Below are 25034 nucleotides of genomic sequence, written 5' to 3'. Positions count from 1 at the left end.
CTTTCCTATGTTATCTTTATTTTTCTGTTAAGCCGATCACATAAATTTTTTATCAGGTATTATAATGATTTATTTCAGAATTTATATTTGATTCCTATGTAAATATGGGTATGTGAAAAAAACAATTTTCTCTCCCGAGATTTTCTATTTTTTATTCATTGCAGGTGTCATATTATTTACATCATTAAGCACAATTAAAATAGGTGCTTTGAAGTCTCTAATTCTAAAATCTTACAATTGATAATCTTTTATCTTTTTTGTTTTTTTGAGGAAGATTAGCCCTGAGCTAACATCTGCTGCCAATCCTCCTCTTTTTGCTGAGGAAGACTGCCTCTGAGCTAACATCTGTGCCCATGTTCCTCTACTTTATATGTGTGAGTCCTGCCATAGCATGGCTTGACAAGTGGTGCGTAGGTCCACACCTGGGATCCAAACTGGCGAGCCCTGGGCCACTGAAGCGGAGTGTGTGAACTTAACCGCTACATCACTGGGCCGGCCCTGATAACCTTTTATCTTGATAACAAGTCATATTGTTCACTTTTTATTTTTACTATGTTGTGTAGTTTTGGATTGCATACTGGACATTGTGAGTGTCATTTTGTGGAAACTACTCTGGTTCTATTTCTTGGAGGAATGTTGATTCTTTTGGATTCAGTCTGCAGACTGTGTGCTGGGTAGGAGTGCAGATCTTAGTTCTGTTCTTTCCTTACTTTGACTTTTGTGTTTATTTTTGGCATACGTGATGTGGGGGTCAGCCAGAGATTTTGTTAGATTTTATACACAAAATTGGGGTTCCTCAACTCTAACTCTGTCTTTCCCAGTATTCCTGCCTCACAGTTCAGCACTCTGGTTGCCTCAAACTCTGCTACTCAGGGTAAAAACTCCAAAATCAATAAATTTGCCCAGACTATTCCCTTCTTCCAAGTCTTGACTCCCTTTCAGAATTTCCTTGTTTTTGATCGTTCTCCAGAGGCTTCAGATAGTTGGTTTTTATATTTTGTTCAGTTTAAGAGTTTATAGTTGTTATCTTATAGACAGTCAGCCTAATAGGAGCTTACTCAGCCATACTTGCAGAACTGAGAATGGACATTTTTACTAAGTACAAAACTATGTTGTGAACATTTCACAGACAGCCTCATTACTAAGCAGAGCATGACTTATGGAAACCTTTGTAAATTGATCAGTATGCTCGATATCCTCTATATGCTCAATATGCAGTAGATAGAAAGATGAACAGACACTGCCCCATCTTGAAGTAGTTCATAATCTAGTAGATGATTCACCTTAAATTAGTGCTCTGTTGTCTATGAGTAAGTATATGAAATAAAATAAAGTATATGAATAAAGTATAGGAAATAAAATCTCAAATATTGTTTTTCAGTGTCAGCTTTGATGAGAGTAGGGGAAGACAAATTATAGTTTCTGTGTCTACAGACAGCAGAGTCCATTTCGAGTACTTATCATGCCTGAAGTAGGCTACTTAGAAATGCACTGCTTTCAGAATGCTGAAAAAGGATATTTCTGCTTAGCATAATTGAGCACGCAGGTTTCAAGCAGCCTTGTATAAAGGCTAGTATAGCACTTGCATCAGTTCTAAGAAAAAGCTTTCATGCTGGAATAGGTTAATAGGCTGAGCTGGAGGAAGCTGGCAATGCTTGCCCCTCTGGGATAGCAGTGGGCAGAGTCATACAGCTTGATGTGGAGTTGATGCTGACTATACACTTTCGGCTTCTGGGGCAACAGAGAAGTGCTGTTTGTGAAAATCGATCTAATTAATTGAATAATTTCTCTCCTCTTAATGAACCATTTTCAACACTCTTCCACTGGCACCACATTGATCACCAGTCTTTTAGTACTCAAACCTAAAGTGTATTCACTCTCTTCAGTTATATGCCTGAGCTTGTAGGGTGTGAGACTCAAAGTAAACGCTTGCTTTATGATTTTTTAAAAAATATTTAAAAATTGCAGAAATCGTCCTCCATAGTTTTCCTGTGGATAAATCCTAACCCTTGGTACCGCGCAATGACTAGATATGACAGAGTTAATGTAAGTACGCAAACAACGTTGGAGCAAGGCGCCCTATCTCAGAGGACGGTAGATGTCTCGTGCTTTAGATTTTATGTTGATTTTTCTCATTAAGTGGTTCGTCCATCAGTGAATTAAATCCATCCATTCGCATACCTCACATTTATTGAGGGTCTCCTCTGAGCCAGGCATTGTGCTGGAAAAACAAAAGTAATTAAGACATGTTGTTTTGTGGGAAATGCAGATGAATAAAATCATGTTTATAGTACAGTGTGAGAAGTGCGATGGTAGTGTACTCTAGAAAGACCAAGAAGAAGATTATGTTGCTGCTCTCAGAGAAGACTTTCCTGAGGTGGCTGTGTCCGAAGGAGCTGGCTGGGTAGGAGTCAGAAGTACAACAGGGTGAGACTGAGGTGATCCTGACAGGGGAGTACTATATCTAGAGCAGAGGACGTCTGAGAAATTATACGCCATCTTGTTTGGCTAAACAGGTTAATTTCAGTAAGATGTGAGGATTTTTGTAGAGGCTTTATAAATAAAGTGGTAAGGGAGAAGAGCATGCGGTAGGATTGGTCAGTGGGGCTGCGAGGATGGAGTAGGAGGTGGTATTCGAGCTGTTTTAGAGGATGAGGTGGGCTTCTCCAGGTGTTCACTGATTGGAAACTAGTTCAGGAGCGGGAATGCCATGTGCAAAGTCATGCTAGGGAGAAAGAAGGCTGATGCACCATTTTAGCAAGTGAGCTGTGATATGAAATTAAATAAATTGTATCTCTGCATCATGATGCATACATGCTCTACTGCTAGGGTAAGATGTCTGTATTATATTGTTAAATAAAAAAAGAAAAAGCAACATGTAGAGCAGACAGCATCCCAGTTGGACAGTTATTTGAAAAAACTGACTAGAATCTTAACAACAGTGATTTTCTGGAGTGTGGGATTATGTGCTCTTCTCTGCTTTATGTGTTTCTGTGCTTTAATGATAACTTGGTTATCATTAAACTTTTGATAATGATAACTTGGTTATCATTATAACTTTTATAATTAGGATGAAAAAAGATTTCCATTTTTGGGAAAAATGTGCCTGAAATACTTAATTTAGGAGGTACGTTTGTACTATGATTATGTTTTTTAAGATTTAGTGTTAAAGTCTGAGTTAAATTCTATAAGTTTAAATTAGATTTATTAAATTTTTTAATTGGTAATTGTTTTAATCTCTAAGTATTCTAACGTTTACATATTATTTTGTGTAACTTTATATTAGTCAGCATGGTTTCTCACATTAAATGTTTTCCTATTATGTGCATGTTTTGAATTTGCTATATTTGCTGCCTCACAGAGACACTTAGGTTAAGTAAGTGTCTTTGAGGGAGAGAATATAGGCTTATGAAACATGGTCTGACCTGGAGTTGGAACTGAAGCTCAGGAAAATTTTCTTTTTCAAAGTTGGCTTGCAGTTTTTCCTTGTAGTGTGTTGCAGACAATTCAAAACCCATGAATTTACTACTAGGTAGAAGCCTAGTCCGTAGAAATCCTCATGGGGTTAAGAATGTTCCACATTAGTAAATATGTGACAGTCACGTTGGCTTGTTAAAAATTGCCTTGTCTGTGACTCCTATTTGATTATCACAGGCATATAATATTTTTCCCAGAAGATTTATGTGAAAATAATTTTTAATTTTGGTGTTCAATTGATAGACTACCTGTAGACATAAAGTAATAATGTGCTTGTATGTTAGTTCTTTATATGTCTATGCCATTACCAAGATTAATATGACTGGCTAGTGGGGATTTTGAACTTGTTGACATCAAGAAAGCCTTATATTAAAAATAGTCACTTAGAGATACATGTCTTTAATTCAAGTCACTATTAGTGTCCCTCCTGGTATTCATTAAATCTTGGGACCCTATTATGAAGTAGAAAGGCCTCTCTGGATAACAGAACCTTAGGGAAAGTATTGGCCCTTAAAGCCATTGGTTCACAATGCACAGTCCCTTCCACATCAATCCTCAACCATCGCTTTGACAACCCATAGCCTATAGTGGGACTTGGAGAGAAGTGCCATTATAAGTAGAGATGAGAGGAATATATCTTCAGAAACTACTTTTGTTCTGTTCTCAGAGGTCTTCTCTGGGCTCTTGGGATCTCGTGACACACAGCCCCTGTGTCATGAGAACTGAATTAGAAAGTTAAGTTGGTATTTGGAAATACAGTAGCACTCAAAAGCGTTGTGAAGGAATTTGAAATCTTATGCTGCGACTTTTCCCTTATTCTCTTTAAAATGCTTGATCATTAACCCAGAAAGTAGCACTCGAACTTAGATTTGTTAAGCGGACTCCAAAAACAGCCAGGCGTATATTGAGGGGTTCCCGAAAGAATTTATTCATGTTGTTTTGGGGGCTTATTATTATTACTACTACTATTTTATTGAGCCAGATGAAATAATTATAAAATTTGGTTATATAGAGACCCCCACAATCTCATTACGTTAAAGACTAGAAATGCTACCGTATATGAATTTTCCTCACAAAGCAGTAATTTAGAAATTAAAGTCTGTGATAAGTATTATTATGTATAAATCTTTTGACACATCAGTGCTTACTTTTTGAGGAGGGATGGTGGAGAGATCTCTAAATGTGTTGCTGAGCCAAAAGGTAACAGCATCATTAGTGCTTTGCATTATATTATTGGCTTAGGTATCTTTAATATTACTGGACTGATTATTTTGGCTCTGGGCCACTTGAGGACCGCCAGTTTGGGTCTACTGAAAACTGTGTGACTATATTGGTATTAGACATGGGAAATGTGAACAAAACTTAATCACTTTCTTCTAGAACTCCCAGCCTAGTGGAATAAAACAGCAGAAATTCATACCATGGACCAAACTATAAACTTTTATCACAACAAGTAATTGACACATAATTACATGAAACAAAAGACACGTGATCTACAATGATACTGAGAAGCATTGCTACTGAGGGGAAAGGAGTCAGGTTTAGGAGCTAGCCCCACTTGTGTTATGCCCCGCTCTGCCTACTGGTCACCTCCACTTGGATATCCCAGACATCTTTGATTCAACGCGTGCATGAGTGATCTTCATACCTCCTTTTCTTGGCAAACCTGCACCTTTTCCTGTATTCCTTATTTCAGTGAATGACAGACAGCCTGTGTACCTTAGTGCCTATGCCTGCAACCAGCGCATCGTTTTTGTCTACTATCTTCTCCTTCATTTACCACCTCTCCCTCCATTCTTGAAATACTGTGACTTACACATTTTATTATTTCTACTTCTTAAATTCATTATCATCCATCTCCATCTCTGCATTCCATTGCCACTCCTTAATTTAGACTACTATCATCTCTAACTCAGTCAATTTCTTACCTTCAGTTTCAAATCCTCCATTCTATTCAGAAGTAAATACTGTGTTAAGTTATAATCAATGGAGCATCACCAAATAATCTTAACTACTACCAGTAATATTTGAGGATTTGTGGTTGGCAAATTAATAAATTTAAATAATAGTATTTATCCATAGCTTTAATATGTTGCAATAATTTCTGGAGCAAAGAAAATCAATAAAAACTATATTGACTAGTGCCATTTGATTTGGGGTAAAATAAACTTTAATTCCACAAGTATTTATTGAGAATCCATTTTGTAGGAAAAATGATAAATCAAATATGAGTCCTAATTACTCTCAAGAGATTTATAACCTAACAGGAGAAACAGAGTAACTTTCACTAAATAATATGGGGTAAAGACCGAATTAACATGAGAGGTAGAGGGATACCACAGGATTTAAAGGAGTGAGGGAGAGTTATTTCTAGAAAGAATTACAAGTGGAATTAAATTTGGTCCTTAAGAATAAGCCCCGGATGTTAGGAAGCAGAGATCGGGGAAGGGCGGGGTAAGTGTTGGGCTAGCATGATTGAACTATGGGGATAGGAGATTGTAGCGTTCATCGGCGTGGGGGCGACTAGTCTGGAAAGCCTCCGGTGCCATGCTTGGGCATTAGAATTCTGTACAGCCGGTCAGGAGCCCTGAAGATCTATGGCAGAGAGAAGCAAACAGCTAGAATATACCATAGAAGGTATTCTGCATTATAAAAGATCTTTTTTTTTTTTTTTTTAAGCTCTCCTAAAATTTAGGAATGATTGATTTAAATGACTTTTTGGAATGACTTTTGTTCCTAGGAAATTCAACTTCTCGTGTAAAAGTGACTGATATTTTCAGAGGTGATTATCGGATCATGAAAATCGTTGTCAGTAATCCAAAGCTTGGCTCAGTTACTAACAATCCTAAGCAACAGGCATTTTATTTCTGAAAAGGCTGCTCCCTTTCACGTGAATGCCATGTTCCTAGGTCTCTGGTTAGGTTTACTACTGTTTGGAGTTTGGCATTTATGACGTTGATTTAATTCAAATGATATCAGTATTCTGAATACCAACTGAAATGTGGATTTACGTAACTAATTATTTTGTTACTGCTTAAATTATTGGAACATAAAATGACCCCTAGAGCTAATAAAAGTAGTGATCCGGTCTTTCCTTTCAAGAGAAGATAGGTAAAACCAAGCTTGTTAAGTTTTCCTTTGTATTCTTGCCCTAGGGCGGGAATTAGATGAATGTGGAGATCAGGAACCAAAGCTGTTCCTTGGCAGTTTACTTCTTTCTCCCTAGTAAGGTGTAGAAAGCAAATGCTTAGGTGATGCTTTCCAAAGAAGGATGTCTACACAATACATTTGGATGCTAGAACTTCTATCTTAATGTGTATATGTAGCGTATGGTACTCTGTGTGTCAAGCACTGTTCTAAGCACCTTACAGGTATTAACTTATTTAATCTTTACAACTTTAGGAGGAGGGAATGGTTACCTCCTGCTCACATATGAAAAAACTGAAGAACAGAGAAGTTAAGTAAATTGCTAAAGATTACACAGTTACTGAGTAGCAGGCATTTGAATCCCAGAAATCCGGCTCCAGAACCCATGCTCTTATTCAAGAAACTAACCTTTATTAATATTTAGTACATGGATAAATGTAGTACCGTTACATGTTCATATGAGTGCCGTACAGCTGTGTGCACGCTGAGACAGTATCCTGAAGGAAGGGGCAACACCACAGTGCGGAAGGGCTCACCAAGTTCTCATTACTCATTTGCTCTGAGTATCTCGGGGCATATGGCTGGTGTGTGTGCCTGAGTAATGGATTCATGGAGTGTATTACCTAGTTGTAGTTATACTTATCTTTAAATGGGCAAAGATCACTCTTAAACTGTGAATTAAAGGTCTGCTACACATGCAATAGAAATGAGCAAGAAAACGGCAGAGCTGATCCTTCCCCTGTGCCTGGAACAAGCTCAGCCTTATAACAGGGTCCGAGTGTGTGTTGGATATGACAAGAAGGGTGATGTTCTCAAAGTTGAACTATTTCTTCACATCCAGTATTGTTAGGTGCTGTCCTAGGCGGTTGTTGAGTACACAGATGAATAAGACAGGGTCTCTGCCCTCAGAGAGATCACTGCTCCCCTCCCCTTCTCAGGGAGAAGAAGGTATCAGGTAGATGGCCAGGCTGAGAAAAGACTGCTGTGCGAGGCTGTAAAACTTACTGTTTTACTAAATGACAGCTTTGTTGTTTCTTTCTGTGATAGTGGATTCTATTGTGCTTTGCCCCCTGAAGCCACTCCTTCTTGCCTTCAAGCCCAGCATAGTTCCCTTCCCTGAGTCTCTCCTGATCCTGCGGCTCCATTTAACCTAGAGCCTGCAGCAGGACATGGCCGTGAGTTATCGTGGGCTGGGTCCTCCAGCCCAGTCAATCTGGCTTTGCCACATGGACCTCCCCATAGTGGTCAGATTGTTGAATTGTGAGCAAATAAATAAAATGGTTATTTAAGGCCGTTAAGTTTTTGGGTTAGTTTGTTATGCAGCAGTAGACAACCAAGATAGCATTAAAGCCTAACTCTTCAGTCCCTGATTTTCTGATTGCCAAGTCAGGTGGGGCTGTGTGAAAATGATGCAACGTATGCGCATGTTGGGTTTTAGGGTCAGAGTTGGAGGACAATGAGAGGGACAAGGGACCATAATGGACCAAAGGGAATTACTCTCAGCAAGCATGAGGTTTATCCCAGGATTTGATTTCGTCTATGAAATACTAAAGTGCATTTAAAGAAAAATAAGTAATCTAAGAGGAACGTTAACAGTTCGTGTTATAGTCAGGGAAGACGCCATAACACTGTTGAGTATTTTTGTCACGGTGAGCAGGAGGGGCTCTGCCATTGAAAAGACTTACTGTTTTGAAATTCCTTTCCTCTTGTGCCAGAGTGTTTTATATTTTATGATACTGCTGATACAGCTGTGGCTTTCTCAAAATAAAGCAACAAGAGACAGGATACTAGGTTCCTGAACCCCGAGTTCATTAATTTCTTCTTTTGCTTTTATGGATTCAGAACAATTTTTTTTTTTTTTTTTGAGCATTACTCTGTGCCAGGCAGTGTATTAAAAGGGGAGAAGGGGATTAAGATGTGGACAAGATTTCGGAGTTCAGTAAAACACATTCCCTCTTCTCAGGAACCCAACATGAAAGGAGATGTTTTACAATATAGTTTGGTAAGTGTCACCAGAGAAAGCAGGAGAATGAGTGTGGATTCAGAATGTCAGGGAGGTGCCTGCAGGAGATGCCCCTGGGCCTGTTAGACGCTGAGGAGCTGTAAGACAGGACTGGCTGGGCACGTACTTTATACCGTGGAGTGTGTTCTTTTTTCAGTGTAAGTTTTTACTGTTGTTAAGAGTGAATTCAAATCAATATGGAAAATTTAAGCAATGACCAAAATACGAAGAAAATAAAACCACCAGATTTGCACCTACATTTTAAACTCAGATCCAAACTCTTGGCAGTGGGCCAGGAAGGCTGCCTGCTGTGCCTCTGTCTTCTCTTACCGACTCCTACTTCCCCACCCCACCTCACTCCGCTCTGTTCAGGCTGGTGGGCTGCTTGTTTCTCAGAAGCTCCCCTGTGCCCGACTTCTGTTTGCATTGCAGGGAGTTGTCTGTCCCCAGATCGTCGCATAGGACCCAGCTCAGCGCAGCTGTCACAGAGGCCAGCCTAGCCTGAAGCTGCCCTCGGTGAATACCCTGCTCTGTGGTCGCTCTCTGCGCCCTCACCAGAAGCTTCCTGGTAGTAACAAATGTTATCCTCGCGTAGGCGTTTTCTTTGATTGTCATCCGGCTCTTGGTACTAGAAAGAGAAACTCAGTGAGGATGGGGCATTGTCTGTTTCTCTTTCCTACCCAGCACACAGGACATGTTTGCTTGTCACCCCTGCTGTAGCGACACTCGCTGAGGGCTAGATGACCTAAGTGTGTGTTTTGTTGACTTTGTCAATATTTTACAAAACAGAGCAGAGCGCCTTTGTTGCCCGTCCTCCTGCAGGTTAAGCTTTTGTTCAGGAGGGCAGATAGGGAAGTGGATCTGGACACATTTCGGCAGGCTGCTTCCCTCTCCCCTACCAGCCCCAGGGGAAGTAGGGCGTTTCAGGATTCTTCCCTGACCTTCTCTGTGAGCACCTGGGGGTAGAGGTATTGGATTCCTGCAGAAAAACAGCTTTAAGAAGGGTCACCTCTCCTAATTCTGGAGCTTTCAGGGCTTCATGCTCTCATGCTGCCGCCGCCCCCCCCCCCCCCCCCCCATAAGCAAATGCTGGAGTCCTTTCTCCCTGCAGGTGCCTGTTCTCTCTCCAGATGTGCGGTTAGTGTTGCCTTGGGACTGCAGCATTGATCTGCATTCTGTCCAGCTTTCTTGTTTTAGGTGAGAGTGACGTTCTTTGCAGTTCTACATCTGAGCCGAAATGGGTAGTTCTTGGAATGTGGTAATTTTGAGAAAGTGAAATAAGTCCAGAACGACTAACATTAAAGCAGGAGAGTGTAGCGAGGCTAGCGGACAGGTGGGCAAAGGCTGCCTCCGAGAGGGCCTTCACAGCTCTATCAGGACACTGGGACTTCATTCTAAGAAGAGTGGGACAGGTGTATTTTAAACAGAGATGTAACAGGGCCAGCTTTGTGTTACGACCTCTCTGCTGGTTGAGGAAGGTGGAAGTGGCTCCAGGGAAAGGATTCTGCAGTGGGCTGGGTGAGAGCGGATGATGGCTTGGCTGGGGTATGTGGTGGTGGGACTACAGAAAAACTGGTTTAAGAGATATTTAGGAGGTAAAGTTGTTCAGATAGTTAATGAATTCATTGAACATTTATTAAATGCCCTCTCGACACAGTGTTGGAGCAGTGAGTACAAAAGGCCTGGCCACTGCCCTCAGGGAATGAGGGTCAGGTTTCTGTCTTGAGTCGCTGCGTGGGTGCTGCAGCCTTTTGCTGGGCTAACGAACTCTGAAAGATAACGTATTTGAATCTGTGGTGGCAGAGGTTACAAGTTCAGTTTTAGTGTTGAGTTTGAGGTCAATAAAACATCCCCTTGTTAGACTAATCAACATTTTGCTGAACACCCAATTAAGGGAACCCTTTAATGGAGACAGTGACATGTGCTTGAGGCTTAGTTGTTTATGAAATGACAGCTTAACTGTAATTGTTCCCCGAGGAACAGTGTCATGTCACAAATATAGTTTAGATCAATTAAAGCTAGTCCAGAAAGCACGTGGTCTTTACCAACGAAGAACGTGATTATTGGCTCCTGTGCATCATGCAGTGAAACTCACATATACTCACTGTATGCTGGTTTACCATCTGCACAATCATTTGAAAAGCTTCCTATCCACAACTGTAACATTTGTAATATAATATATTTGTAATAATTGGCATCTGGAGAAAAATCACTGGTCTTGGGAATAATAGTCACTTTTTATTCAAACCTATGCACAAATCAAATTATTAATAAAAATAAAAGTTAAGACATATTGAGTTCTTACTGTCTGTCTTGCAAATGCAGTTGTCCAGTAAAAACCAAATCCCGACTTAAGTCAGGAGAGACTGTTTGAAGGGATCTCGCAAGAGCAGGGAGAAGGCTCTGAGCATGAGATCTCAGCATCTCAGTGGTCAGATAGCAAAGGGCTTTTCTTGTGCGTGGAAGTGAACAAGGCCAGAAAGATGTGGAGAAGTGGGAGTGGTGGAGGGAGGTGGCATGAAGGGACAGTAGATCAGAGAAGGGTTTACCCTGAGGCTGGCCCAGAAGCTGGGAGGCCTCTCGAGAGAGTGGTACGTGGTGCGCTGGCTCAGGCCGTGGGTGGTTGTCATGCAGAGGCCTGAGGAATGGGGGGAAGTTTGATCAAGCCAGGTTAAGGGACATTTTCTGGTTGATCAGTGGACAAACAGATCAGCTAATCTTTTAAGGGGCAAAGAATAGGAATTTGGAGGGCCTGTGTCTGAGCTGGTTGTAGGTAAACGAGGGAGTCATCCGCAGTTCCTACCTAAGTCATATGGGAAAGGAGAGTCCTTTGCAGTAAGCCATTTCCAGGAATGCCAAAGGGTATGAAGGTTTCTTAATCACCACTGTCTTTTAGGAACTCAGGGCTCAGGTGAAATTCAGCATTGTCACAGTGCTACTCAGCACTTTATCTGATACGTTTTAATCTTCATGATAACCCTGAAGAATAATGACTCTTGTAAGCCACAATCAAGGTGACTCTGGTGAAACTGAGGACCAGAAGGGCGGAGGAACTGCTGTGACCACACTGCTGGTTAGAGGGTGAGCCCCTAAGACACTCACTCCTTGAGAAGTCATAGCAGGTGGGGCGGGACATCAGCAGCTCCCAGAGCTCATGGCAAATAAGAGAACTATGCTGCCTAAGTTGTTTATTTCTTATATCATCTAAAAAGGCCAAACTATTTAATCAGCCCATGTGTTACTTAAGCCTTTTCTTGTGACAGAGACTGACCGTGGCCAGCTGAAGAGTTGTTTTTCTTTGTTTTAACTACATTAGCATATCTTACAGACTGCACGGAGGAATTGAACTTGTAAACTGAGAGGACAGTGACAAGGGCTTCAAGCCTAAGAAATAGAGTAACCAGTCATTGGCCCCTCTCTTTAGCAGTGTTTCTCAACAGGGGCACAACTGACATTTTACCCAGGACATTTCTACTTTGTGAAGGGCAGTCTCATCCCTCTCTGCTGTGTGACGTTCTAGGCCTTTGCCCACTAAATGCCAGTAGTGACCAACCGTCATGGTGACAACCAAACAAACATGCTAAGTATTTCCACAAGCCCCGGGAGGTGATGCAACCTGCAGTGAGAGCCCAGCCGAGCTGCCGAGCGTATTGCCGTTGTTTCTCAGCTGTAGGGACATTTGGTATCTACGCTAAGTTCTCAACCTCTGTTTCCCTGGACTTCCAGGCAAAGGTCAGCTCCTTGACCAGCCTGGGTGGCCTGGGCGTGGTCGTGTTGTTTCAGTGTGGTGGCTCCCTTGGTAGCCTTGTGCGTGAAGGGGAGTCACTTCTTGGTAAGAAGTGGGTATTATTCAGATAAAGTTCTGTGTAGTCCACAATGGTTAAATTCATCAATTTATCACTCACTGACTTGGCATAGAGTGTACATAATCTGCTGGCTGCTCTGGTAGGTGGTTTTTATACATTTCTGTATTTAATTCATACAAAAGGCACCCACAGTAGGTGGTATGATCCGTGTGTTGTAGATGAGGAGTCCGAGATTCGTGAGGGTTGGCTTGCTGAGGGAGTATAACCAATACACAATAGTTAATTGAACAAAAAAGGGAATAAAAGTGCTTCTGATTACCCAAATACTCGTTATGGTACTTTTTGTCAACAAAAGACTAATAGAAGTTAAATGGAGAAAGAAGACTCCTAAAGGTCTAAAAAATGCTTTTCCTTTTTATGTAAAGTCCCATGTTTTTATATTTTATCAAGTGACCTTGAATAAATCATTATCACTCTGTAGACTTTAGTTTCCTCAGTGTTAAATTAGATGTTTGTGCTAGGTGATTTCTAAGGTCTCTAATTTGCGTTAGTTGGGAAATACTTAACTATTAAAGATGTGATGTAAATATGGCTGTTTGCAGAAATTTATTTTTATGCTATCCTTGAATGCCACTAAAATGAATGGAAATGAATGGAAAAAAGGCACAAATCCGTGAAGAGAAGAATGAGAGTGTGAGACAACAAAAGGCAAATGATGTCAGTAAAATTTTGTAGCTGCAAAATAAATGGATAAATGGTAATGACTTGGAAGACCAGAGGAAGCAGAATCCTGAGCTTGCAGAGTGAGAGAAAGTCGACCAGAACCCTCATTAGTGTGGGAAGAAAACCCTGAGAAGACTCAGGAATTGTAGACAAAAATGACTGTGAAGGTAGATTTATAGAGGAGACTTGGTTAAGGCTTGTGTGGGAAGTAGTTAGACCACCACATGCTCTTCCCAGCTGGTGAAACCGGGCATCTGCCCTTCTTAGCCTGGCAACAGACTGGAGATTTTCTCCAGAGTTTACGTAAGAGAAGCCTTAGGCTCTAAGACCCAAATAGACAGCTAAGGGCTAGAGTGAGATCCTCCCACTGAAAACGAGGGAATTATTTCATTTAAATAAGGATGTGCATACTTAAAAATGGGATCCCAGTATTCCGGCAGCCAGGCTTATACCCCCTCCTAGGAAACTGAGAATTCCTCTTCAGGGAAATGCCTAGCCCAAGAGAAGAGAAATAGAGATAGTGATATTTGAGTAGCTTTTGATGAAAAAACTGGCTGCCATATTACAGTGAATTGTCAAGTCCGGTCATCCCATGTACAAAAGCAGAACTTCCAGTCAGCATTTTAGAGCTTCAATCTTAAAATTTTAAAAATGCATAGCAGAGGATTGCCTGTCATCTGAGGAAAGCCCATAATGTAGAAAGAGAGCAGTTCACAAAACATGGCGGGTCAGGAGAATCTGTTGCAAGAAGCAGATACTGTAAGCTCCAAGGTGGGGAGGAGCCACTGTCATTAGTGTCCTCAGAGAGATAAGAGCTTATATTGCTTCCATAAATATTTGTTAAAAGCCATAAAAAAGAACAACTATAAGGAAATACTGTTAGTAGTTAAACATTTCATAGCAGAAATGAAAGGATCAATAGAAATATAGGCTTAATGTAATTAAATCTCCCAGAAAGTGAAACAGAGAGAGAGAAAGAGAAAGAGAGGAAAACTAAGAGAGAAACTTAGACATCCAACTCAGGAGGTCCAATATCCAGACAATGGAATTTCCAAAAAGACCAAGTAGAGAAAATGAGGAACAAGAATACAGTGGAGGTGGGTGGGTCGAGACGCTGATTTTTTTCTTCCCCACCTTGTAGTTTGTTTGATACTTGAAACTCTGAAAGTATCACTTTTATACTTTTCAAAACTAATTTAATTAAAGTTAAATTTGAAAAACCGAAAAATAATTACATGTAAAGGTTAAAAATAGATATTTGAGTTTTCATTGAAGACCAATAAAGTTAAAAGTGGACAAGGAAAAAAATACCATTTTGATTTTTTAAAATACATATTTCAGGAAAATTACTTCAATTATCATAGTTGGATAAATTGAGGAATGATTTTCTCTTAAAAACAGCAATGCTGGGTCAGCCCCAGTGGCGTAGTGGTTAAATTCAGTGCCTTCCAGTTCGTGAGCTAGGTTTGCTTTCCAGGCATAGACCTACACCGCTCTGTTAGCAGCCGTGCTGTGCTGGTGGCCTACATACTAAAAAATAGAGGAAGATTGGCTCAGGGCACATCTTCCTCAGCAAAACAAAAAACAAACGAACGCAAACTGCAATTGCACAGCAGTGGCATAGATCATGAAAGATAGCTGATATCAAAGCAGCAGCTACATGAGTTTGTAATCAAGGATCTTATCAAAGAGAGCAGTTTCTCTCCTGGTAGACAGTGCTGACTTTCTATATGGCAGCAAGAAGTATCCATGATTTACCTGAATTATAGTAAAGCTTTTAAAACTTGTGTGAAATTCCTAATGATAATTCTTCCATTCAAGATATATTTATTGTCTATTATATGCCAAGCATTGTTCTAAATTATTTATTTATGTGGACCCATTTAATCCTCAGAAGAGCCCTGTGAGGGTAGGTCCTGTGTGGTTCATCATTCCCATTTTATAGATGTGGAAGTCAAGGTATAGAGAGGTTAGCTTACTTGGCCAGGGTTACTCAGCTGGTAAGTGGAACAGCCAGGTTTGAAAATCATGGCAGTCTAGCCTCAAAGTCTCTACCCTAATTAATTCACTTCTACTCTTCTTGTTAAATAAAGGATCCTAAGCTTCTAGGTTAAATAATTTGTCCGTATTCCCATAGCTGGTTATTTTAGAAGAGAGAGATGTATTTTTTCATAAAGCCTTTGTTGGCCACTGAATGCTTAAGAACTCATCTGAGCCAGTGCACCCATTGATTGACTAACCAAAGCTTAGGTACTGACCAAGGAGAACCCAGATACTCTATAATGACCAGTCCAGTGCACATTAGAGGACACCCGCTGTCCTTTCCCTCACCTACATTTCAATCCTTGCATTGTTCGTGGTTGATATTGAATGTGTGTTGAAATTGTCAGAATAGCAACTTAGAAATTCTGCGAAATAAATTGCACGTACAATTTGTGAAATGTAGCCATCACTGAAGTGATTGGTGTAGAGAAACATGTCAAAAATTTTTAAATTTCACCATTTTATATAGTTTATGGAAACAGTGTGATGCATGTAGCACAACTTAAATATTAGGAACATTAATTATGTGTGGCATACTACAGTGTTTTCCTAACATTCTGGATTAGTAAATTACTTTCAGATATGAATGTTACAAATTTGGTTTGTTTGTTCTTCCTAGTTCAACTTTGTGGGGAAACTTTTGGGTCCACGTGGCAATTCTCTGAAGCGTTTACAAGAAGAAACCTTGACAAAAATGTCCATCCTTGGAAAAGGTTCCATGAGAGACAAGGCAAAGGTAACAGTCACCATAGACAGTGGCTACATTTTTAGTTAAGTTATATAATGTACTTTTAGGTCATCCATTGTGTTAATGCATATTATATAAAAGCTAACTGGGGTCTCAAAGGAAATTATGTGAAACTGTTATATAAGGTGATTTATCTGTGATAACTGTTTAGAAAATTGAATCACTCTGGCCAATTTCAGAATATGTAGTATCTTAAACCTACATCTGTGACTATTACATTCATTTATAAACTTAAATAGCAGTACCTATGGTTTTGATTCTAAAATCAATGTTACCTTATAGAAAGTACAGTGATATTGAAATTATCTTGAAGAGAACTAAGAGTTATCTATAGTCTCACCATCATTTTTTGCATTATAGATTAGTTCCTTAGGGTCTTCTGTCTATGCCTTTGTTTCCCACAGTTGAGTTTATAAAGTATATACTTTTATTTGCTCTTTTTGCCATTTCTTTGATATCCTATGCATTTTATCAAGTTAAAATTTATTTTAAATGTTTTAGTAGTTGCTCACTGTTCTAACACCTACTAATACTACTTGGATGTGATCACACTAACTGCCTTTTTTTAAAATAAGCTAAAATTACTCAGCTATTTGCTTTGAGCACTTTCTTAAATATACCAATTCTGAAAGAAATTTTCACATTTCATAGTGTGCTATCACTAATGTTTTCTCTATTATCACTTTGTTGTTCTCTCATTGTTAAAAGATTTATATTACTGAGAACCAAATCCATATTCAGTGATCACTTGCCATGCAATGTTGAACAATGATTGTATCAGACAAGAAAGTTATTCAGACAAAACCCAGCCTCCTCACAAAAAAAAGTCCATCTAAATAACAACTTTTATAATAAAAATAGCCATCATTTTGCTATTGAACACCCACTATGATTAGACCCTGTGGGAGACATTTTACATGCATTATTCCATGTTATCCTTAGAAAAATGGAAGATACATACCACTCTCCTTATTTATGTGTTAGAAAACTGAGATTCAGAGAACATGAGTGATCATCTGGGTTAATCACGGAAGTTCATTCTATTATTTGATTAAAAAATGGCTGTGTGTCACATTCACCTGGAATGCTGTTTAAAAATACAGATTCCCATGTCCCAATCTGTTTAGGGTGGAACCTCAAAATGAATTTTCAATAGGTGTTTGAAATGATTTTGACCCACGCCAGGCTTAATACTCACTAAGCATTGCTGTCTCAAGTGGTGTTACTTTGATTCCCTGACTCATCTATTCTGGCAGGCAGAGAAAATAGAATCATGATTGGTCAGAAATTCTGTGTATCTTGTAGGAAAGTACCCCACCCTTGCTGGTATTTTGATAAAGTCTTCCATAAGGCCGGCTGGTAACGTGGTACCTGATGTGACCACTGAGACCCATCAACATGATGCTACTTATTTTGTTTGTTGTTAAGGGAGTTCCTTGGTCAGACCATTCAGTGGCTTGATCAGGGCATCCACAGATGGTATTACAGGTAGAAGGGAAGTGGGGAAGGCAAGTCTTTATCTAGAGTCTATGTCCAAGTACCAGCAAATGGCTGGCTGGCTGTATAATGAAAGGGAACCTGAAGATCAGCTTGCTTTCAGGGCTTGGTCGTCCAGGTTATGTTATCATTTCAAGGGCTGGTGGTAGTTCTCTGCTGTTGGCATATAGGACACTCAGCGGTGGCAGTAGCCAATCATCGTTTTTGGGGAGAGTCCGTGTTGTAAAGTAGTGCATGACCTCTCTCCCTGTCACCCTGAGCACTTTGTTGATGAGTCCCTTGTGTAGCACTGAGGTAGCTTGGGAATGAGCTGCTTTGACAACTGCTAAAATGGGTCCCCTTGGTTACCGGGTCACTATGTGCCTGCTCTGCATTGCATGGGCCTCTTTCCAGACCACTTATCACCCATTCACCAATCCTCTCGTTTCTACATTTCTATGTGCTCGACGACATGGGTCAGCAAGTCAATATGGGGATTCTGCAAGTGGCTGATCATTTATATTCCATCAAGACAACTAGAAACTGAGGAAGTCCCGTACATTGTGGATTTACAGTCTGCTGAGCGTACTGTCAATAGACTAGGACCAGAAGTCCTTTTGTCTCTTGACCTCATTGTCATCAGGGGCCTTAAATGAATACTTTTAGTATCCCATCTGCTGTGTTATAGTGAGATCCTCACTGCCCGAACTCTTGAATACTAATTTCACTTGATCCTTTTTACTAGTTTAATTTTAGTATACAGAAATTCTCAGTTAATAATTTGTTTATTTCTAAACAGCTTTCTGTTACTTAGTATTAAAATTTCATCCTTTGAGATTTTCCAAGTGTTCGTTATTTCAGTTCTAACATGAGCATAATTCATTTTTTCTTGTACTTGCTACATTGATGAAATTATGGAAGTCATTACTGACATGTATCGGCTGGTTATGCAGCATAATCACAGTAATGCTGTGGTCTGCTGGGCCTTCAGTTTGTGGAAACATCATGCTAGATGTTTTGCCCACATCAACTGTATTATACAACAATAGAATAATTAATACTATAGCCATGTAATAATAATTACTGTAATAATAATTGTCATTACTGTATTCATCGTTTATTATGTGCTAGGCATAATTCTAAAGACTTTTTGTGTGTTTAGACACAAAACTCTTTTATTACCACAACGCCTTTATTACTAATAACACCTAATTATAATTACTCCTTTATTACTACAACAGCCCTATGAGCAGTAGGTACTATACTATTAGCATCCTCATTTAAAATCATCCCTTCAAAGTGAGGACAAAGTGACCTGCCCAAAGTTATACAGTACAGTATGTATTGGATTTGGGATTTGAAAGCAGAAGTTTGAAGTCTTTGTTCTTCCTCAGAAAACACAGTGCCTGTCTTCATGAACCGCTGAAACAGGCTGGTAGCAACTCCTCACTTTATGGAGTCGTGCAACAGCTGTGGTTGCAGTAAGAAAGCTCCTTCCATCCCAAGTTTGTGATAGAAATGAAATGCTTGACTGTGAACATTATAATCTCTCATTAAAATCATTATTTTGATACCATTTTAGAAAAATATGTTTATTTTAGTAGTTCATATTTTCACAGATGGACTACTGTACACAGAATACAATTTTTAAAGCTTTAGCTATACAAGGCAGAGTATCAGATCAAATGATTGAAAATGTTCTGATTGGAACAATGGATGATCTACGGTTGGCATAAAAGAATGGTGTTTCTTATAGTCAAGACAAATTTCAAAGAAAATGCGTAGGATATTATGGTAGCTTATATTTGCTGTCCTGTATTTCAAATAGTTTTCTTCTTTCTTTCAGTTTCTGACCCACTTTCCATAAATGTGAAAGAAACTAGCATTTATTGAGAGCCTACCACGTGTAAGGCAGTGTTCTATACACACTGTCTCCTGGCCAAGTGTTTCCATATAGCTGGTCCTTTGAGTCTTCTTGACGATCCTGCATTAATATACATGCGTTAACACCAAATGGAATTGATTTTGCAAATTAAATGTTGGATTACATATAATCTGTCTTAACTCACACACCTAGTGCCGGGCATAGCTAAGATTCAGGTATATGTGAATGTGAATCCCATGCCCTTTTCACGTTGATGTCTCTTTTCTTAGTAAGAATTCAGATTAGTTAAGTAACAGAAGTTGAGGCCTTAAAGGATGAAGTGAAGGTGTTGGTGCTTCCTTGGCCTCTTGGCTAATGGTGAAATTAAACGAACGATGTTGTTGCCAGGACTTCCTGGAATTCTCTCTCTTATGGGATAGATTTTTTGGAGAGGCTGGGAAAGTTTCCTACCTTTTAGAAATCACTTTAGATGTAGGTTCCTACTAATCTTAATCTGTCTGTCTGGTTTTAATGTTGGAAACAAAGACTATTCAAAGACCCGGATTCTGTAATTGCTGCCCTGATGAAGGCTAATTAGGAAAAGAGAATGGAGCAAAGTTGGTAGTCCCTTAAATGTTTTTTTCCTCCTGATTTTCCCCTGAATTTCATTATGTAAACCACAGAAAAGAGAAAAATGGTAAAAGATGTTTATCATAAATGTGTAAATTTATGTAATTAAAATCTGTCATTTATTTTATTCACTGTTTTATCCTCAGAAAGAGTTTAGTGCCTGGCCTGTTGAAACGCTTTTTTGAATGATATATGAATGAGCAAATGAATGTAGAAATGAAGAAATAATGTTTGATCATTCTTTCAGTCAATATTTGCTGAGCATCTGCTATATACCAAGCATTTTCCTAGATAAGGAGAATGCCGCACCCAACAAGACAAGCATGGTTTCTGCTCCATGGCAATCACCTTTAGTGACAGAAATTAGAAAATGGACAAGTGAAAAATAAGTTATCTCAGATAGTGGCAACTACTTTGTAACAGGATCACAGGCGCAGAGTGTGAGCGGTGAGAAGTGAGCTTGATTGCTTAGCTGGTCTGAGGAACGCAAAGCATCTCTGTGCAGCTCCTGGAGGAGGTGGGGCGAGGGAGCCAGAGCACGCGGTGGTAGGTGGTAGGCAGGCGGCGGGACTCCTCCTAGGCTGAGGCAGGGGTTGAGGCTTACTCCAGCAGCCGTAGGAAACCTTTGGAGTTTTCATAAAAGCCTGGGAATGGCGGGAGCAGATTTCTGTTTTAAACTTTCTTTTTTAGGTGGTATTTGTTACTGAGTGAATCTTCTGTGAGAGCTACATGCCACATAAGCTCTGGGGAGTTTTTATTTTCTTTCCTTCTGACACATTGTTAAACATGATTTTTCTTTGTTCAGGAAGAAGAGTTGAGGAAAAGTGGAGAAGCAAAGTACTTCCACCTTCATGATGATCTGCACGTTCTCATTGAAGTTTTTGCCCCACCAGCAGAAGCGTATGCCCGAATGGGACATGCTTTGGAAGAAATCAAAAAGTTCCTCATTCCTGTTAGTACAGTTTTTCTTGATAGTTAACTTGTACTTTAAAGTCTTTATTTTAATCCTTGGTAATTCTTATCAGTGTTGTTATTTGCATAGCACTTTTTCTATTAAAGAGCTTCACATACAGCATCACAAGTAGACCTCACTGTGTCCCTGGGGATTACTTGACATTATTCCTTGTGAGTATATGAGGTGACAGATTTTTTTTGAAATTAAATAATAGTATTGGGGCCAGCCCCATGGCGCAGCAGTTAAGTTCGCGTGTTCCGCTTCGGCAGCACTGGGTTCACCGGTTCGGATCCTGGGTGCAGACCTGCACACCGCTTGGCAAGCCATGTTGTGGCAGGCGTCCCATGTATGAAGTAGAGGAAGATGGGCATGGATGTTAGCTCAGGGCCAGTCTTCCTCGCAAAAAGGAGGACTGGCAGCGGATGTTAGCTCAGGACTAATCTTCCTCAAAAATAGTAATAATAGCGATAATACTCCCAAGGTTACAGGGCTAAGAAGGTTGAAGAGCACAATCACTTGTTCACGTTTTGGGACTCCAAGTCCCAAGCTTTTTTGTGACACTGAAATCACCTCACAAATTTATTGTTCTCCAACACAAACTCATTAGTACCTTCTGTATACCCAGCGCTGTGCTTGGTGTTGGGTGTGCGGACATGTGTAAGAGCAGTCGCTGCCCTGGAGGAATATGGGCTTAGGGGAAGAAACAAGCCTGAGCAGATGATCTCGGTGCAGCCTGATAAACAGAATGGCAGCCATAAGCATGATGAGCACAGAGAGGAGAGGCACGTGAAGCTATTCAACCAGCTTCTGCTAGGTGTTTGATGTTTTGTTAACAATTGACAGTCTTTTTTAACCCTTTTCAGACACCTTGACATTGCTAAGAATGTCATAATTTAAACAGAATATATCCCTACCTCCATTACAAAAGTTAGTTTAGGTCTTTTGTATAATTTACGTGTTCTTGATTTAAAAAACTGAAACATTAAACACTTTGATTCTTTAGACAATTTACTTTAGAGAAACTGTTGCATCTGCTGGCGGGCTCTGTGGGGTAAGACTGTGTCTTCAGTGATTGCAGGCTGGTCTAGTAGATTGACTTACATACTGCAACATATGCATCATGATTATATTATCTGTGAGGAACACTGTTGTATTTGTGGGAAAAGGATATTTTAAATCACAATTGCCCTTGAAAAGCCAGGACTTGGGATTGTATTAAGTATTTACTTGACAGCTGAAAATCGTTAATATTTTCTTTAGTTCCCTGAAGTCACTGTAATGATCCATTTATTCATTTAGTTTAAAAACAAAGTTTTTGGTGCTTTCTCTGTGATAGACACACGTGAATGAATAAAAGATATTGTCCCTGTCCTTATGGAGTTTATGTAATGGGAGAGAGAGATAAGAATCAGATATTCACATAAAGGACTATAAAATTGCACCTGTGACAAGACTAAGGAGAGGTGTAATGTTTTAGTGGTCATTCAGTGTGGGCCAGGGAGTGCTGACCTTGCCAAGTAGGACAGCTTCTATCTTCCAAAGACGGCTGCAGTGGTCCCTCCCGTCCCATCTCCTTTATGCTCCTCCACCCGGAGGTAGGGTCTAATTTCTCTCACCTTGAATCTGGTCTGGCCAGAGGAACTCTGCCTAACTCAAGGTCACAAAAATTTTCTGCTGTATTTTCTTCTTAATATTTTATAGTATTAGCTCTTTCATATATGTCTATGATCCATTTTAAGTTAATTTTTGTGTATGGTGTGAGGTTAGGATCTAAATTTATCTTTTTCTATATAGATATCCAGTTGTCTCTGTGTTGAAAAGACAGTCTTTCTCCTATTGAATTGCCTTGACACCATTGATGAAAATTAACTGAACATGCATGTTTGGATTTATTTCTGGATTCTCAGTTCTGCTCCATTGGTTTATATGCCTGTCCTTATGCCAATATCATACTCTTAATTACTTTAGCCTTATAGTAAATTTTGAAATCCAGGTTGTATAAATTCTCCAACTTTGTTCTTTTTTTTCAAAATTATTTTGGCTATTCTGGCTCTTTGGCATTTCTGTATATATTTTGGAATCAGCTTGTCAATTTCTACAGAAAAGCCTGCTGGAGTTTTGATAGATAGTGTATTGAATCTCTTGATCAAATCTAAGTTATAGATCTCTAGATTAATAATTTCCATCTTCACGATATTGAGCTTTCAAGTCCATGAACGTGAAATGCTCTCTACTTTTTTTTTTTTGAGATATTCTTTAATTTCTGTCCATAGTGTTTTATAATTTTTAGGGTACTAGGCTTGCATTTCTATTGTTAAATTTTTTCTAAGAATGTATAATCTTTGATGCTCTTGTGAATGGAATTTGTTTTCTAAATTTCATTTTCAGGTGGTTACTGGTGTATAGAAACGCAGTTGATTTTTGTATGTTAATCTTCTATCTTCTGACCTTGCTGAACGTGTATATTAGTTATAGTGTTTCTTTTTAATGGAATCATTAGGATTGTCTACATGCAGGATCATGTCCTCTGTGACTAAAGAAAGTTTTACTTCTTCCTTTCCAATCTGGGTGCCTTTAATTTTTTATTTTTTTCCTTATAACACTGACTAGAACTTTCAGCGCATCATTGATTAAAAGTGGTGAAGAGGGACATCCTCTCCTTGTTGCTTTCAGTCTTTCATTAGGTCTAACATTATGTTGAAGACGTTCTCTTCTATTTCTAAGTGGTGAGAGTTTTTATCGCAAATTGGTGTTGGATTTTGCCAAATGCTTTTCCTGCCTATTGAGTTGATCTGTGGTTTTTCTTCTTTATTCTGTTAAAATAGTGTATTGCCTTAGTTGATTTTCAGATGTCAAGCCAACCTTACATTCCTAAGATAAATCCCACTTGGTCTATAATTTCCTTTGTATGTTGCTGCATGTGATTTATAAATAGTTTGTGAAGGATTTTTACATTTATGATCATGAGGGATATTGACTTATAGTACAATATTTTTATAGTCTTATATAAACCTCCACATTTACCATTCCCAGTGTTCTTCATTTCTTTCTCTTTTTTTTAAAGATTTTATTTTTCCTTTTTCTCCCTAAAGCCCCCTGGTACATAGTTGTGCATTTTTAGTTGTGGGTCCCTCCAGTTGTGGCATGCGGGACGCCACCTCAGCATGGCCTGTTGAGTGGTGCCATGTCCACGTGCAGGATTTGAACCAGAGCAACCCTGGGCCACTGAAGCGGAGTGTGCGAACTTAACCATGGGGCCAACCCCATTGATTTCTTCCTGTGGTTAGAGCCGCCATGTGGTGTTGCTTCTTTTCAGCCTGAAGGACTTCCTTCAGTCTTTCATGTAACCCAAGTCTAGCACAAACATTTGTCTTGTTTTTCTCAGACCGTCTTCATTTCCCCTGCCTTCTAAAGGGCAATTTATATAATTCAAGGTTGAGTTTTTCTTTCAGGTGGTGAAGACTGTTCCCTTGCTTTGTGGGCTCCATGATTTTTGATGGGAAGAGTCTTTAATTATTTTGTTGTTCTGTACATCATCTGTTGCTTTTGTATTGCTCTTATCAAGACTTTCTTATTGTCTTGGATTTTTGACAGTTTGGCTATGATATGTATGTTTATCATCCTTGTTTGTTAAGCTTTATGGATATGTAGTTTATATTTTCTTCAAATATGGGAAGTTTTCAGCCATTGTTTCTTTAAATTTTTTCTTCCTTTCTCTTCCTCCTATGGGGGTGTGAATCCCAACCCCTGGATTCCCATTGTCCATTATGTGTGTGTTTGTACACTTGATGGTGTCCCATAGATCTCTGAGGCTCATTTTTCTTCATCCTTTTTTCTCTGTGCTCCTCAGACTGAATAATTTTAATTGACCTATCTACAAGTGTGCCAATTCATTCCTCTGCCATTTCAGATCTGCTGTTGAGCTGGTTAATTTTTAATTGCAGTAATTGTACTCTCTTTTTTAAAAAAATCTCTTCTTTTGCAAGTCTGACATCTGGACCCTCTCCAGGACAATTTTTTCCTACTGCCTTTTTTTTTTTTTTTTTCCTGAGCATGGGTCTCATTTTCCTGTTTCTTTGCATGTCTTAGTTTTTTGTTGAAAACGACATTTTAGATAATGTAGTGCATCTGCATTCTCATTAATTTTATTCCCAGAGGATTGT

At 39.4% G+C, this 25034-nt stretch overlaps 1 protein-coding gene across 1 annotated transcript in view; it reads left to right on the top strand.

Annotated features, from left to right (window-relative positions):
- The window catches only part of KHDRBS3 (KH RNA binding domain containing, signal transduction associated 3), a 179931-nt gene that overhangs the window by 65853 nt on the left and 89044 nt on the right, over window positions 1–25034 (top strand). The window contains exons 3-4 of the mRNA XM_046642399.1: window positions 15818–15934; window positions 20722–20868. Of these exons, the coding sequence (XP_046498355.1) occupies window positions 15818–15934; window positions 20722–20868 (264 nt within the window). The remainder of the gene's footprint in view (window positions 1–15817; window positions 15935–20721; window positions 20869–25034) is intronic.

The sequence above is a fragment of the Equus quagga genome, chromosome 16 (assembly GCF_021613505.1).
Source record: "Equus quagga isolate Etosha38 chromosome 16, UCLA_HA_Equagga_1.0, whole genome shotgun sequence".
Taxonomy (NCBI): domain Eukaryota; kingdom Metazoa; phylum Chordata; class Mammalia; order Perissodactyla; family Equidae; genus Equus; species Equus quagga.
Note: the sequence above shows the minus strand (reverse complement) of the source record. Positions and strands in the feature narration are given on the sequence as shown.